Below are 14,897 nucleotides of genomic sequence, written 5' to 3' on the forward strand. Positions count from 1 at the left end.
GATAATTCAGCTCAACAGGAAAGTATTATCTACATTTAACATTTATCATGTTTAAAGATCATTTAAGTTGTTTATGAAGTAAAAATACCAAAAGTTTGACTTCATAAATTAACCCCCAGAAGTAACAGATTCAATTTTGAATGATTTTTTAGTAGGAGGTCAAAGTGTTCAGTATTTTACAAGAAAGACACAAAAATAAACAAAACAAAATGTATTTTTTTCTTTGTTATCTTTTATTTTATTAGATTAGATTTGAATTTGGGCTCTATTCGGGGTCCCAGCTGCAGATTTGGACCCTCACTGATGATGTGTTGAACGACATTTTCACTCAAACCTGTGTCATATTTACAGTTAAATACAGTTTAAATTTAAATATGAAACCACGTTTAAGCTCAAAATGTTGATTTAAAAAAAAAAAAAAAATACTGTATACTGTGTACTGTACTTTTTTTTTATTTTAGAGTTAGTAAAACAAAGAATAAAACAACTTTGAGAATGAAACAAAAAAAAGGTGCTAAAAATCACCAAAATATCAACTAAGAACTGTAACAATCTGCTTTTATTAAACATTTAGAAATTAGTTTTTTTTTAATTTTTGAAAATGAAAATAATGTCTGGATAAAATCTTTGTAATGTGTATTGTTTGTTTTTTATTCTTTGCTGTAGTGATTTAATTTTGCAACATTATCCTTGTCTTTTTTTTAATTTTCTGACATCATTAAAGGGAAATACCACTAACTGTTTTTAGCATTGTGTTATTTTATTCACCATGAAACACTCCAGTCTGTCAGTGAGTTTTCATTACGTAGGTGTGATACCAAACACTGAGTATCAAAAACTGTTAATATAATATATAAATACTAATATAATATATGAATACTGACTCATGCAGAGTTTTTTGGACTCAATAAATACATACATTTAATAATGAATAAATAAATCTAAAAATAAATGCAAGAAATAAATACATTCAGAAGTTAATATAAATAAATAGGAAAATTGTCAGTATCTACACAGGGTATCAAAAAACTTGATATATAAATACTATTATAATATATAAATACTGAGGTCTGACTCATGCAGGTGTTTTTCGACTAAATAAATACAGACATTTAATAATGAATAAATAAATCTAAAAGAATAATAAAGAAAAATTGCTAGAAATAAATACATTTATTAATGAATAAATAAATCTAAAAAATGAAGAAGTTAATAGAAATAAGTTAATATAAAGTTTTTTTTGGACTAAATAAATAAATATAAAAAATTAATTAAAAAAATGAATGCAAGAAATAAATACATTTAAAAGTTAATATAAATAAATAAGAATTAAATAAAATAGTAGATAGGGGGATTTATACAAAAGGTAAATAAATTAAAATAGAAATATCAATTCATGTCATATTTGATCAATTATCTTTAATATTATTGAGTCATTTATTTTTGATTCTGGCAGGTTCTGTCCTCTGTAGGCTTCTAGTTCTACTGTTTGATAAGGAAACTGCAGAAATGTATTAAAAAAGTTGAATATAAATTTTAAGACAGCTGCTCATTTTTTTTATGTCCTTATGCTAAAATCATTTTAATTTCTTCCCTCATCAATCTCAACACCTCATAATGACACATTTTAGAAAAAGAAGAACCTGAATAGAGAGGTGAAGTCCCGCCCCGTCCGGTGGACCAACATGGGACGTTATTTTGGAAAAAATATGAACAGTAGTCAACGGAGAGAGACAAATATTCACACATACAGTATGATGTTTGTACATTTAAAAGATAATTTTGCATAAAGTCCTCAGACCTTTAACTCATCTGAAGCCCCTCTGGAAGAGATTACAGCCTCCAGTCTTCTTGGGTTTGCACACCTGGATTTGGGGATTTTCTTCTCTGCTGTTCTTCGATTGGGTTCAAGTCTGGACCCTGGTCCCCCCAGCCAGTCCCTGAGCTCTGCAGGTAGCTCCTGGGTTTCTGCTCTCATGTATGACCTCATATATACACGCAGGTGTGTGTGATTCTCCTAATCAGGTCCAATCAGTTGAATGGACCACAGCTGGACTCCAGTCAGGGTGTAGAAACATCTCAAACTGGAGCCACCTGGGTCTGAATACTTGATGTGTTTTAATACAACACGACGGACTCTGTGAAGAGGAACCGCTGGTCGTGTCAAGACGGGAGCCCGTAAACTGTGAATTCTGATCCCAACAACTTGGGGATTTTTATTTTTTTATTCTTCTATTCATTTATGTTGGTATTTATTTTTATTTTTTTTTGTTGTGATTTATTATCACTATTTACTTTGTTTCTCTTTATTTTTATTTTATTTATTTATTTTCTCTATTTATTTTTTATTATTTTTTTATTTAATGAATAATAATTTAATGAATATTAATATAATAATTTTATTATTATTCCTATTCTATTTTTTTATTCTTTTATTTCGACTTTCTAACTTTATCTCTCATTTTTGTATTATTTTTATTTATCAAAAAACGTGCGTTTTGCAGCCTAAGCTAATGAAAACACAACAATTCTTAGTTTCAGCTGATATATACACTAATGAAAACATAGTTATTATAATATTATATTATATTTCTGCTAATAGATCCCCTGAAATGTTTCACACTGGTCCTGTAATTTATTTTATCATAAAGCTGCAACAAAACTAAATGTGCAAGTACAATTGTGAGGTTTAATTTAAATCTTTAGTTTACAGATTTAGATTATTAATACAAAATACAATCAACTACTATATGATGAAATATTATTATAGATCAAGCTACCTAGCAGTATATAATGTAATTAAAATACTCTCCGCCTTTACCAGCTGCAACATTACAGTGATGAACACATTAATGCATCAATAATTATAATATAATATATTATTCTGCATAATGAGTATTTAATTTTGGTACTTAAAGTATATTTTGATGTTACTACTTTTACTATAGAGAGAGTTTGAATGCAGGACTTTTAGAGTACTTCTTCCACCACTTTATATTCATTTGTGGTGAAGTTTTGTCCAAAAAAACAACAATAAAAACTTAATTAATTCCTTCAAACGACTGGAGGAAAGAGAGTTTTTTTTGTAATGTTGGTGAATTAACTCTTTATAACCATAAAGTGTTCAATGAGAGTCGGCATGCGTCATTAGCTGATTATCCTTTTTATTATTTTTAATAGAAAGTCCAACTCTCACTGCAGGTACAAAAACAGAGAGCTGGCGTAGCAGCAGGGCTGAATGCTGACAGGATCAGATAGAAGAAGAAGAGGAAGAGGAAGAGGAGGAAGAAGATGGAGAGAGAAGAAGAAGAAAGCTATTCCCCAGTTCATAATTACAGGAAAAAAAAAAATCCTTTTACATTCCTTTATCCCAGAGCTGTACATGGATAATATTTCATATTATATATATATATATATATATAAAACAAAGAAAATCTCAGAGCAGTAAAAGTAGTATCCCTTTATGTTGACGGACAGGAAGCAGTTTTTCAATCATTCACACAGACGGTACAGTATTTCTGGAGGACGCAGGAGAGAGATTTAGTTCTGGTTTAGTGCTCGCTGATTGTCTTCAGGTGAGAGGAGCGGAGGCACGCCACGGGTACGGCTTCATTTTAATTACTTCTTCAGATTCACACCGTTTTAAAGTTTGTAATTAAAGGGCCAGTTCACCCAAAACTTTATTTTACAGGTCAATCATTTGAAGTAATAAAAGTTACGCAGAGAGAAGTCTGTCATTTGGTTTCAGATGAAGGGAAAAAGAAGTGTTCGAGTTAATTAATCAGCTGTGAAATGTGTTAACAGGCAAAAACACAACTCAACGTAAATGGAAAATAAAGTTTAGAATAATTAATTCATATTTACTTGCTTTTGGGGCCGTCAAACTTAACGCCACTAATTTCTCTAACTTTTCTATAACGCATAATGCTCCAAATTTGAGCTAAATTTTGGGGTCCCTTGACCTCTGACCTCAAGATATATGAGTGAAAATGTGTTTTACGGGTACCCACGAGTCTCCCCTTTGTCATTGTTTTGTTGTTAATTGATTTCCAATAATAAATATTTACATACATTTGCATAAAGCAGCATATTTGTCCACTCCCATGTTGATAATAAGAGTATTAAATATGTCTCCCTTTAAGGTACATTGGAAGACAATAAGTAGTCAGAGAGGGTCTAATGAAAGACACCGTTGCATTATGGGGAATGTAGTATCCAGTGTTTTAGGAGCATATTAGGGACTAAAAAGTCAGGATGCCCAAACTTCCATCAATATAAATCAGTGTTAAGAGGAGAAATATTGGTGAACTAACCCTTTAATTTCTCCACTGATGAACCTCTATGATGGCGTACGCACCGTTTTATTGAAGCCTGAATACGGATGGGATGTTTTTAAATGTACTCAGGTGTAGATGTTCCGATACTGGTGTTGATATCGGAACAACTCTACCCAGGTGAGTGTGTTTGTCTTTCCGCTACAGTTTAAAGTTTAAAGGGTTTTGTGCATGTGGTAGGTAGTGAAGACTCCAAAACAAGACGTTATTACTGTTTCTAAAACTAAATGTTTATAACAAACAAGCGACAAGAGACAAACTCTTGTGCATGTCTGCTAAACGCCTCCTCGTGTCCTGCTCGTCACTCACACCTGTGTGCTTATCTGATTCTACTGTATGTACATCTCTCTCCTCCTCCGGGACACATTATATATATATATAAAAATGCATTGTCTTGATTCATAGAAACCTGAGTTGCTCGTACATGTATATATATTTACAGTTCAGCTCCCCGTCTGCTGCAGAGACGGATCAGTCGGCTCGTACAGAAGAAGGTCACATCTGGGTTCAAGTCTTCTTGTTTGTGGAAGCTCGCTCGCCTCTTGGGTCGCCTGCTTTCCAGGTAAAACGAGGACGCTATCGGCCTTTAAATGGGATCCCTCAAGAAATGTGTGCCCACGTTCTCTTTGTGCAAATGTCACCTTGTCTCTTCCAGTTAAAGCCGCTTCCATAGCCTCAAACATTTAAATTTACTGACGCGTTTTAAAGCTGCACAAGGCACAAAAAAATACACCAAAAATTGTGTTTTTCCGGGCCTGAAAGATGATTTAAAGTCTCAATGAGAGAGGTGGAAAGTTACTAAATACAAGTTTGAAGTACTTGTACTTAAAGAACCATTTCTGCTACTTCTACTTAATTTTATAGGGATCGGACTCAGATAGCTGGTGACACATCGGGTCGATCTATTCAATTCAATTCTATCTTTATATACTATATATATATTATATACTGGAGTTTTAATTCCTGTTTAAGCTTTGACCAATTAGTTGATGCATTAAAAAGGTTTATACTTGATATAATAATATGATTTACCTGTATTTCCTGTTCATTTTGAAGATTTTTTTACCAAGTTGCTGGACTACGATATATTATATTAATAATAAATAACAACTGTTTTACGTTTTAAGTTAGGAAAGCAACGTTTAAGTCAAGCCTGACACATAAAAGAAGACGGTATCAGGACCGAAAGAGTCGGATCGGTGCATCCCTAACATTTTACTCCTACTACTACATTTATCTGAAAGCTTTAGTTGCCTCTGATTATTAATACAAAATATAAATAGTTCAAAAAAATAATGTATTATCATAGACTAAACTACGCAGCAAGTGATACGCACACATTAATGCATTTATAACTATAATCCAGTAGAGGTCATTCTGCATAATTTACTTGTGGTAATTTATTAAACCTTCAGGGCGAAGCGTCTCTCGGTACATTATGTCTTACTTAGTGTACTTTTAGTGAAGTAAAACTTTAATTGTTGGATTTTTACTTGTAGCAGAGTATTTCTACACTGAAGTATTGCTGCTTTTACTTTATAGTAAAAGCTCGGAGTACTTTTTCCACCTCTGTTTTTTTTGCATAAATTAGTTTCAGCTCACAAGAGATGACACCGGTGAGAACACAGAGTGCTGTGAGGGCCGGATTAGAGAGTAAAAGAGAGAAATTCAACCGTCTTGTTGCCACCAGAGGGCGCCACAAACTGCATAAAGAGTTGCCTTGTGCAGCTTTAAAACCAGAATAAAGGCTGTTTTGTTTTTGTTCATCTACTGTATGAGCTCAGATTGTAATTTTCTGACTTGAGTTTCAATGAGAGTCAACAGGCTGGAAACAAATTACTTAATCAGTCGTTCTTTCAAACTTCAGGTGGAAATATTTGTATATCACAGGAAGCTCAAGGTCCAGACACACCAAGCTGACGGTCGGCCGTCGGTGAGCGTCTGTTGGTCTAGTTTTTGTGGTGTGTCCCGCTCCGTCCGCTCTAGTCTGCCCGTGTCGGAGGATTCAGCATGTTGAATCAGCGCATGTCGGTGAGAGAAATCCCTCTGATTGGCTGTTCGGCTTAAACGAATCAGTGCACGAGAAGAAAGAAAACAAACCAATGAGTAAAGTCATCTGATCTGATCGTTCCAACACACAGATATTTTCACAGCGATATGAACATCTGGAATGAAGCTAAGTGTTGAGAGAAACGCTGCTTTGTTTCATGTACGTATCATAACAACGGCTTGCATCTCCGCCGTCCTCGGTCTTCCTATTTCCCTTTTTATTGAGGACAGTGGATAGAGTCTTGAAAGGGGGGAGAGAGAGAGTGGATGCGGAAAGGGCCACAGGCCGGATTCGAACCCGGGCCGCCGCGGTCAGGACCAAGCCTTAATACATGGACGCCCGCTCTACCAACTGAGCTAACCCAGGCGCCCCCTATTTCCCTTTTTGAATGACGAAAACGTACGTAGAACGTACGTGCTAACTGGTCGTCGGCTGTCGTCTTTGTGGGGTGTTCAAATGCAACTTGTCGGCGAAGACGACGTGAGGTGACGCAACAGTCGGCCTTCATCACCGCGAGTTCTTTGATGTCGGCTTGGTGTGTCTGGGCCTTTAAGGGCGAGTCTTCTCGTTATAGAACCCCCTGACTCACTCAGTCTTATCCCTCAAGTTTATGTAAAACCTGTCAGGACAAAAGGATGATTTCAAACCACATTTTGAGGCCGAAGCTGCTCTGAACACCGACATCGATTCACACCTTCTGTCCTTCTCTGCAGACACCGTGATGTCAGAGGCTACTTGAGGTTTAAATACCGGATCTACAGCTACGCAGAACCATGACGACAGTATAATAACGATGATCCTAGCTCTTTAAATGCATACATTAGATTACCTTGTTCCTATGATCCCCCGCTTGATGTAAATAAATACAGTACTTTTATTTTCCTGACGCGCGTTCCGCCTCGGTCTCCGGGTCTGCCAGGCGGCGGCGGTGGCAGAGGCGGCGCTGATTGTCCAAAGCAAAGACAGGAACAGGTTTTCAGTACAGCGCAGTCCGGCTGTCGATCAGTGATGCTGAAGCTGAGAGCCAATCAGAAGAGTCCGTTAAGGTGCAGGACAGAGGGCGGGAATGGATGGCAGGGCGGGGCGGGGCGGTGGTCTCTCTGTTCCTATTTGGCGTTAGCGATTCCTGGGTCCATCAGTAGTCTGTCCCCCCCACCGGACCGGACCAGATAGAGGAGGAGGAGGAGGAGGAGGAAGAGGAGGAGGAAGGGGGTCCGGCGGAGGTCAGATCGAGGTCAGAGTTGAGGAGAGGAGGTGAAGGAGGTTAAAGGTCACAGAGCGGTGGAGGTGATCTTCTTCATCCCCCTCCGCTGGGCCAGAGTGGAGCAGCCCACCGGCTCCAGGACCGGGGGGACGTTCCTGTTGAGGGCCGAGTAGGTGGCCGCCATCGCACCCTGGAGGGACGACACAAAACAAACTATTGATCCATTCAGCAATTATTCATTTACACCAATTTATTTTATAAAACAATCAATTTGAACATGTCTTTTGCTGACTCATGTGTGTTGCACAAAAAACTGACATGTCCATTTTCAAAGGTGTCCCTTGACCTCTGGCCTCCAGATATGTGAATACATGAGGAATCTCAAATTAATCTTCAGGTTTCCGGCTTTCAGATGATGTTCACCACTTCTATGTGACATCTACTGTTGACCTGCTATCTACCCTAAAGACCCCATGTCTTTGACAAGAGAAGAACTGACTTAATGTTGTTAATGTCCAAAAGAGCAACACTCAGGATGTATAAACCGCTCTGAAGTGTCTCTAAAAGGTTTCTATTGTTTGAGACGAAGCACAAATTGTTCCTCTTCATCTGCACAAACACTTCACACTTTCTTTCATTATGAAATCATTTTCATTTGCACAGAGATTTGATTCCTGGTGTGAACTGGCTTTTAGTCAGCAGCATGCAAATGTGTTGTTTTATAATAATCTGATTCATATGTTAAATAAGTGTGTATAAGTGTGCAGGCGAGCTGAAAGGTCAGAGAGAGATGGTTCTGTGTGTGTGTGTGTGTTTGTGTCACCTTGACCAGGTGTGGTGCGTCCTGTCTGTTGAGGGTGTATTTGGGCAGCTGGTCTCGGTGCGTCACCCAGGGGTGTCGGAGGACCTGACCTGCCGTCAGCCGGCGGTGAGGGTCGACGTGCAGCATCTTGGACACCAGGTCCTGAGGAAGGGAGGGGGTCAGAGGTCACACATGATGAGCTCAATCATCCTCTGAGGAGCGTACAGTATTGCAAAATTGTAATGTCTTGATTTGAATATAGAAAGTGACATAAAAACCTAAAATAATAATAATAATAATGGACCCGCACTTTCAAGACGAAAGAGAAAATGCAGCAGGTTTCACCGTCACCTCCAAACACATCAGTATCTATATTTAAATGGTTTGTTTTTACGCTTCTTTTTGTGTTTGCTGTTGTACGTCAGTGTCCACACCTTAGCCTCAGCAGAGACAGAGTTCCAGTATCCTCCAGTGAGGGAGAACTTCCCGCTGCCGATACGAGCCAAAATCTCCTCCGGCGTGTCCTCCGGACCGTTAGCGAAGGGAGTGAACCTGGAGACGACGGGAGAGACGAGGATGAGATGGAGAAAGTGTTTCATATTGAGATACGTGACAGATTATTTTAACCGTAATACTTTAAAAGTAACGTAAACTAAAGTGTGTTTACCCTGTTAGCATTGTGTAGAGCAGGACTCCGAGACTCCAGATGTCACAGGCTGCATCGTAACCCTGCTTCTTCAACACCTGCCAGAAACACAGGAAAACTTCAGTTTCATGTGAACAAACTGTGCTTCGGATCATATATATATATATAAAAACATCTGTTCTCACACTGCTGTAATAAAGAGCTTGAACGCCTTCTGAATGATGTAGTTTATAGCTTTCATGCGTATATTATTGGTATGTTTCCCCACAGAGATCATTCAGTTTAATTTGATCTTTAATTCACTGGAGTTTGGTTTAGGCTTATTTTTATTTAGTTAAATAGAACAGAAAAGAGACAGAAAACACTAAAATAACACTTTCAAGGTTAGAAAATAAAATAGGCAAACACTGAAACACAAAGAGGAGTGAAAAGAGATAAAGACGGAGACGTTGTTAAAGACGCCGTACTGTACCTCGGGAGCGACAAAGTTGGCGGTGTAACACGGCGTCATGAGCAGCCCGTTCTCTGCTCTCAGCTGTTTGGCGAAACCAAAGTCGCAGATCCTGATGGACTCAGCGTTCCCGCTCTCGTCCACGTAGAGGATGTTACTGGGCTTCAGGTCTCTGTGCACCACCTGCAAGCACGACGGGACAGGAGAGGTAGGGTCAGGTGTTTAAGGTCAGAAAACAAGAGGAAGAGACATAAAGCAAGAAGACACATGTCAATACAATCGAATTCCACAAAGAAGAAACATGTACATTTGCTTGTGATTTTGTGTACATAAAAGCATCGAACATTAATATCTTGAGTAAGTAAGTAAGAACATAAGAACATAAGTAAGAAAGAAAGTCAGTAAGAATGGAAGTAAGTATTTATCAAACTAAATTTACTACATACTTGTTCTCTTCAAAAACACCAACATTTTATTTGTCCATCATTTCTCCCTTCCCCTAAAAATCCTCTTTCACTTAAAAACCCACTGAATTCAGTAAAGACTAAACCATAAGCACTAACTATTGTGAGCTGTGAGAACTGAAACGTACCCCCTGGACATGCAGGTACTCCACCGTCTTGGTGATGGTGTAGAGGACGGCGCTGGCTTCTCGCTCAGAGAAGAACTTCTGTCGGAGGATTTTGTCCAGCAGCTCGCCTCCTTTCATCAGCTCCGTCACCAAGAACACCGAGCGGCCGTCGTCGTACACCTACGACACGCAAACAACACGAGCAGCAACGCTTCAGTCACTCTATTGTTCTGTGGAGTCATTTAATCACTCAGTTTACTCACTCAGACCGGTCCACATGTCACAGCTTCAGACCTGAGAATGTTGGATATCAGTTCCATCAAATAATAATATTAATTTATTATGTTTATTATTATTATTATTATTATTATATTATAATAATAATAATAATAATAATAATAATAATAGTAATAGTAATAGTAATAGTAATAATAATAATAATAATAATAATAATAATAATAATAAATTCCAGCTTCTTAAATATTTATTTTTGTTGGTCTCCTTTTAAGTATATTTTAAATTATACTATTATAAGAATTCAATATTCTTTAACATGTTATATAGTCTGAACGGCAGATGAATCGATAATGAATATAATCATTAGCTGCAGTCCTAGACGTGTGTATAATATATATTTAAGATAATATACATTTTATTTAAGTGTCGCAGCAGCAAAAAGGAAGAACAACAGAATTGAACTAGAAAACTATGTACATAATTAATATATTAAACAAGCACTTCATTTATAATGTTAGGAGCTGAATCATCTCTGTAACAGATAACAGATATATTTGTCTTTAGCTACTGGAAGTGATTCAAGTGACGGCATTTTTGCCCAGCAGCAAGATGATATTTTTAACTCCAATAATTAAAAGTGAGTCATGAAACCATTCACATTTTTTCTCCACCAGCTAAACGGCCAAATTCAGGTTAACCCGAGTGGTAAGAAAATGACCCCGAGTGAGTCACTCTGGATAAACGTAGCGGATAAACGCTTCAAACAATTACAAAAAAACAGGAGTTGATTTTTCAGAGTAAAATAGCTGCTCTGAGAGTGGGTTTTATTTCCTTTAATGACATCATAGAACGTTTAATGTGACTCACGTCCTTGAGGGTGATGATGTTGGGATGTTGTCCGTATCTCAGCAGGATCTCCACCTCCTCCGTCGGGTCCCTCTTGGCCTTGTTGATGATCTGTAACAGCGAAACAAACATTGTTTACAGCGTAAGGAAAAAGCTGAAAGTACAGTAGACGTTGTGCTGACATTGTGTTTTACCTTGACTGCGTACTCCATGCCGGTTCCTTTGTGTATGCCGCGCTTACAGATGGAGTAGGACCCGACGCCGATGTCCTCTTTGATCTCGTAGGCGTCTGAGAACTGGGACGTGCTTCTGTGGAGCTGCTGCACGCAAAGACACAAACGCCAATACAAATATTACTAATAATAATCATTCATTAAATGGTTAAGACGGTCCTGGATGCATCCCCTTTTTTCTGAGATATAAACCAGGTTTACAACAAGAAGTTCCTGGTAAGTTTAGTCCCGGGAACTGCTTTATATATTTGTTATTTATTGGTTATTTATTTGTGCTTTAGAAGGAAGCCGCTGTGAAACAATCAGACATTTTTTCTCTCATTCACAGCAACTTAATTTACACAGGAACTTAACAAAATGAGTTCCTCAAAAGGGTTCCTAGTTCTGGGGGAAAGTTCCTGTACTTTCAGAAAGTACTACCCCTCAACCAGAGTCTTCTTGGGGTTAAAAAGGCCCTGGAACTTAATTTAGACCCTGGTTCCTGCAGTTGAAACGCAATGAGCTCCTCAAAAGGTTCCTAGTTCCTGTACTTTCAGAAAGTACTAGCTCTCGACCAGGGACTTTTTGGGGGTAAAAAGGCCAAAGAACTTAATTTAAACACTGGTCCCTGCAGTACTATCCCCCGATCAGGGACATTTGGGGGGTAAAATATCAACAGAACTTAATTTAGACCCAGACCCTGACTTGTGTCTCAGCAGCAAGGATCAATCTCTCCGATCCACCTGAGCCATCTAAAGGCTCTTTCAGCAGCATCAGACATCCTAATGGCCACTTAGTCCTCGCTCGTCCTTGAAGCCTTTTTATAAAGCCTTTATAAATGTGTGCATTTTCGAAGGCAGGACTTTTACTTGTAGTGGAGTATTTTCACAGTGTGGTTTTAATACTTTAATTAGTAAAATGGTTCAAGAGAAGCACATTTGTTCAGCCTAACTGACTCAAACATTTAAGGTACATGTTGTTCTTTCTGTATTTATATGTGTACACATGGATACAGAACACGTCACTAAAGATTTTTGATGATTTCTTTACAGCTAACTGAGGTTTCACTCTATAAATCAGATTATTTTTGCCTCTGCGATGTGTTAAATTATCATGTATGTTTGTACCTGTACAATAGTGCTGGGTAGTGGTTGTGTGTCCTCTTCTGTTATGGCCACAAAACTGAATCCTCTGAACAGCTGATGGGCGTTGGCACTGGGAGGAACCCCCGGAGAGTCTGAGACACAAAACACAGACAGCTGTTGAACCTCACCGCTCAACAAAGAACATCAGATCGTATTCAGGATGTAGTTCAGCTCGGTGGTGTGCGACGGAGAGGAGGAAGAGGAGGAAGAGGAGGAGGAGGAGTGACAGTCTGTACCTCTGGGTGTTTTAGCTGTGAACTCTGGATCGAAATAGAAAGTGTCGTCAGGTCGTCCTGAAGCCGGTTTGAAGGGAGGGGGGATCTCTCTGCGGAAGAGTTTCTACGGGGAAGAGGAAAAGTTGGACACACAGTCAAAAACAAATCTCTCATCTTGTTGAGCATATTACTAATAAAGTTTATTAAATGGAGACACTGACGTTCCAGTCGATGGTGCTGAAGAAGTGATGCCTCTTGATCTCCTCCACACTGTCTGGTCCAGCTCCTGCAAACACACATCAGCTGTCAGTCCACCGCTTCATCAAAACAAACAAACAAACAGGAGGAAATAGAGCATTTGTTGGGGACTATTTTCAGCGGCGGATTAATCCACATTTGGAGTATTTGTAGCAGCAGGACGGTGTATGTAGGATTGAGTCTAAATAAACTACAGTGTTTGTGTTCATGTGTTCATGGTGATGAAGGGACATGACGGCCAGTGACGCATTGATGTGTTTTAATGGCACAGAGGAGGAAGAAGAGATCTGACACACAATACTTGTTAGTAGGATACATTCACTGGCGCCTGGGGAGCAAACGTGTGTTTTTTAGCATCCCCACTTTTTGATAATATTTGCTATTTTTAAACATTGGAGCTAGTTTTGGATCAGGAATAGTTATATATCACCAGTTTTTATGCTTATATCTGGAACAAACTCACAGAAAACTGTCAACAGCTGCAACTCTCAGCTCTTTTAAATCAGTTCTGTTTACCGCTACTTTATATGAAATATTTTCTTACACTGCACTGTAACTTTTATTATTGTATTTTATACCTGTCTTATTCTATTTAGCTTGTTTTTTCTTATTTTCTTGGATTTTGAATGTCTGTTCTGCTTCTACTTCTACTTACTTTACTGATTACAGTTCATCCCCTTCCTTTCCAGTAATAAACATGCATCTCCAGATGTGTTGATGTTGAATGTTTGTGATAAACTGAAGTGTTTCTTTATGTGCTGAGAAAACCCTCCTCCTAAATGAGTAAGGAGTAAATATTTAATTTCCTTGGGAAACAAATAGACCCAGTCTTTGTACTTGTTGTTCTGAAAGCTTCCTAAAACCGCCACAAGAGACCCAGCAGGCTTTAATGTTTGGTAGCTGAAAGGGTTATTTTGAGAGTGTGGAAATCTGCCTCTCCTCGTTGTTTTTAGAAGTGGCTCAATGATTATTGACTCCTGTCTCTATTTGGAGATTAGGTCCTCGTCATCTGAGTCATACTGTAGATTTGTAAACATTTTGGATCTATTGATTGATTATATCAGGAAGCAAATGGATTCGGCTGAAGAGTTCATTTGCAAAAACAAACAAAAGCCATTCTTAAAACGAATAAACCAACACCAGTTTGATTGATATTCCCTTGAGTGCACAGTAAAAAATTTAGGAAAATAAATAAAAACAGAGACGACTGTTTTTGGAAAAGAACCGTTTGTATGTTGATTTATGTGCCTCTCTTGAGTGTGTATTCATGTGCAGTTTATTTGAACTACGTGGACATTTGGACACTGGTTGTGCAGCATATCTGCAGCATGCATGCATTTTTTAAATTGTTTGTATATACTTGTTCTGAACGTTTAAAATAAAATGAAAAGGTTTTACCTAATCTGTTGGAAGGGTTGCGTTTGAAAAGGTTCCTGAGGAGACTCTGAGCTTCTGAACTCAGAAACTGTGGCATTCCCAGCTTGGCCCTGCGGACACAAAGACACACAGAGAGCGTTGATATAAAAAGTAGAAATCAAGAATAACTGCAGCTGATTTTCAGCCGTCCATATTGTATATCCAAGTATGTGAAAGACTAGACGTCAGTGTGCTACACAGGAAACACAGTCAGCGCTCTGCAGAGAGTCGACTCAGCGTTTTTCATTGAGAGTGAAAAACAGACGACAGGTTAATATTTCCTCTGAATTCTTTTATTAATTTTTTCACTCTTTCACCTCTCATCCCTCGCTTCTCCTCCCACCTAATCTTCGCCGTTATACGCTTGAGTCCATCCTCTTCATCCTCCTCTTCCTCCTCCTGAGTGCTGCACTTTATCTGCTCTAATATAAACCCTGTGAAGGGAGAAGGGGAGTCTCCTCTCGGATGTACAGTAAGCTGTAATAGAAGCCGTTAGGTGGTGGATACGAC

The 14,897-nt window shown here is 38.3% G+C and overlaps 1 protein-coding gene across 3 annotated transcripts in view; it reads right to left on the bottom strand.

The window, feature by feature from the left end:
* Positions 1 to 7,240: 7,240 nt before the first annotated feature.
* The window catches only part of rps6ka3b (ribosomal protein S6 kinase, polypeptide 3b), a 50,425-nt gene continuing 42,768 nt past the window's right edge, over positions 7,241 to 14,897 (bottom strand). For 2 of the 3 annotated variants that reach the window (XM_037756341.1, XM_037756343.1), the window contains 12 exons: positions 14,370 to 14,458; positions 12,935 to 12,999; positions 12,735 to 12,837; positions 12,481 to 12,590; positions 11,336 to 11,461; positions 11,163 to 11,252; positions 10,080 to 10,238; positions 9,509 to 9,670; positions 9,058 to 9,134; positions 8,825 to 8,942; positions 8,412 to 8,552; positions 7,241 to 7,778 (listed from right to left, as the gene is read on the bottom strand). In XM_037756341.1, coding sequence (XP_037612269.1) covers positions 7,656 to 7,778; positions 8,412 to 8,552; positions 8,825 to 8,942; positions 9,058 to 9,134; positions 9,509 to 9,670; positions 10,080 to 10,238; positions 11,163 to 11,252; positions 11,336 to 11,461; positions 12,481 to 12,590; positions 12,735 to 12,837; positions 12,935 to 12,999; positions 14,370 to 14,458 — 1,363 coding nt within the window. In that variant the 3' untranslated portion in view covers positions 7,241 to 7,655. The remainder of the gene's footprint in view (positions 7,779 to 8,411; positions 8,553 to 8,824; positions 8,943 to 9,057; positions 9,135 to 9,508; positions 9,671 to 10,079; positions 10,239 to 11,162; positions 11,253 to 11,335; positions 11,462 to 12,480; positions 12,591 to 12,734; positions 12,838 to 12,934; positions 13,000 to 14,369; positions 14,459 to 14,897) is intronic. The other variant, XM_037756342.1, reaches the window with a different exon arrangement.

Source organism: Sebastes umbrosus, chromosome 21 (assembly GCF_015220745.1).
Source record: "Sebastes umbrosus isolate fSebUmb1 chromosome 21, fSebUmb1.pri, whole genome shotgun sequence".
Classification (NCBI taxonomy): Eukaryota; Metazoa; Chordata; class Actinopteri; order Perciformes; family Sebastidae; genus Sebastes; species Sebastes umbrosus.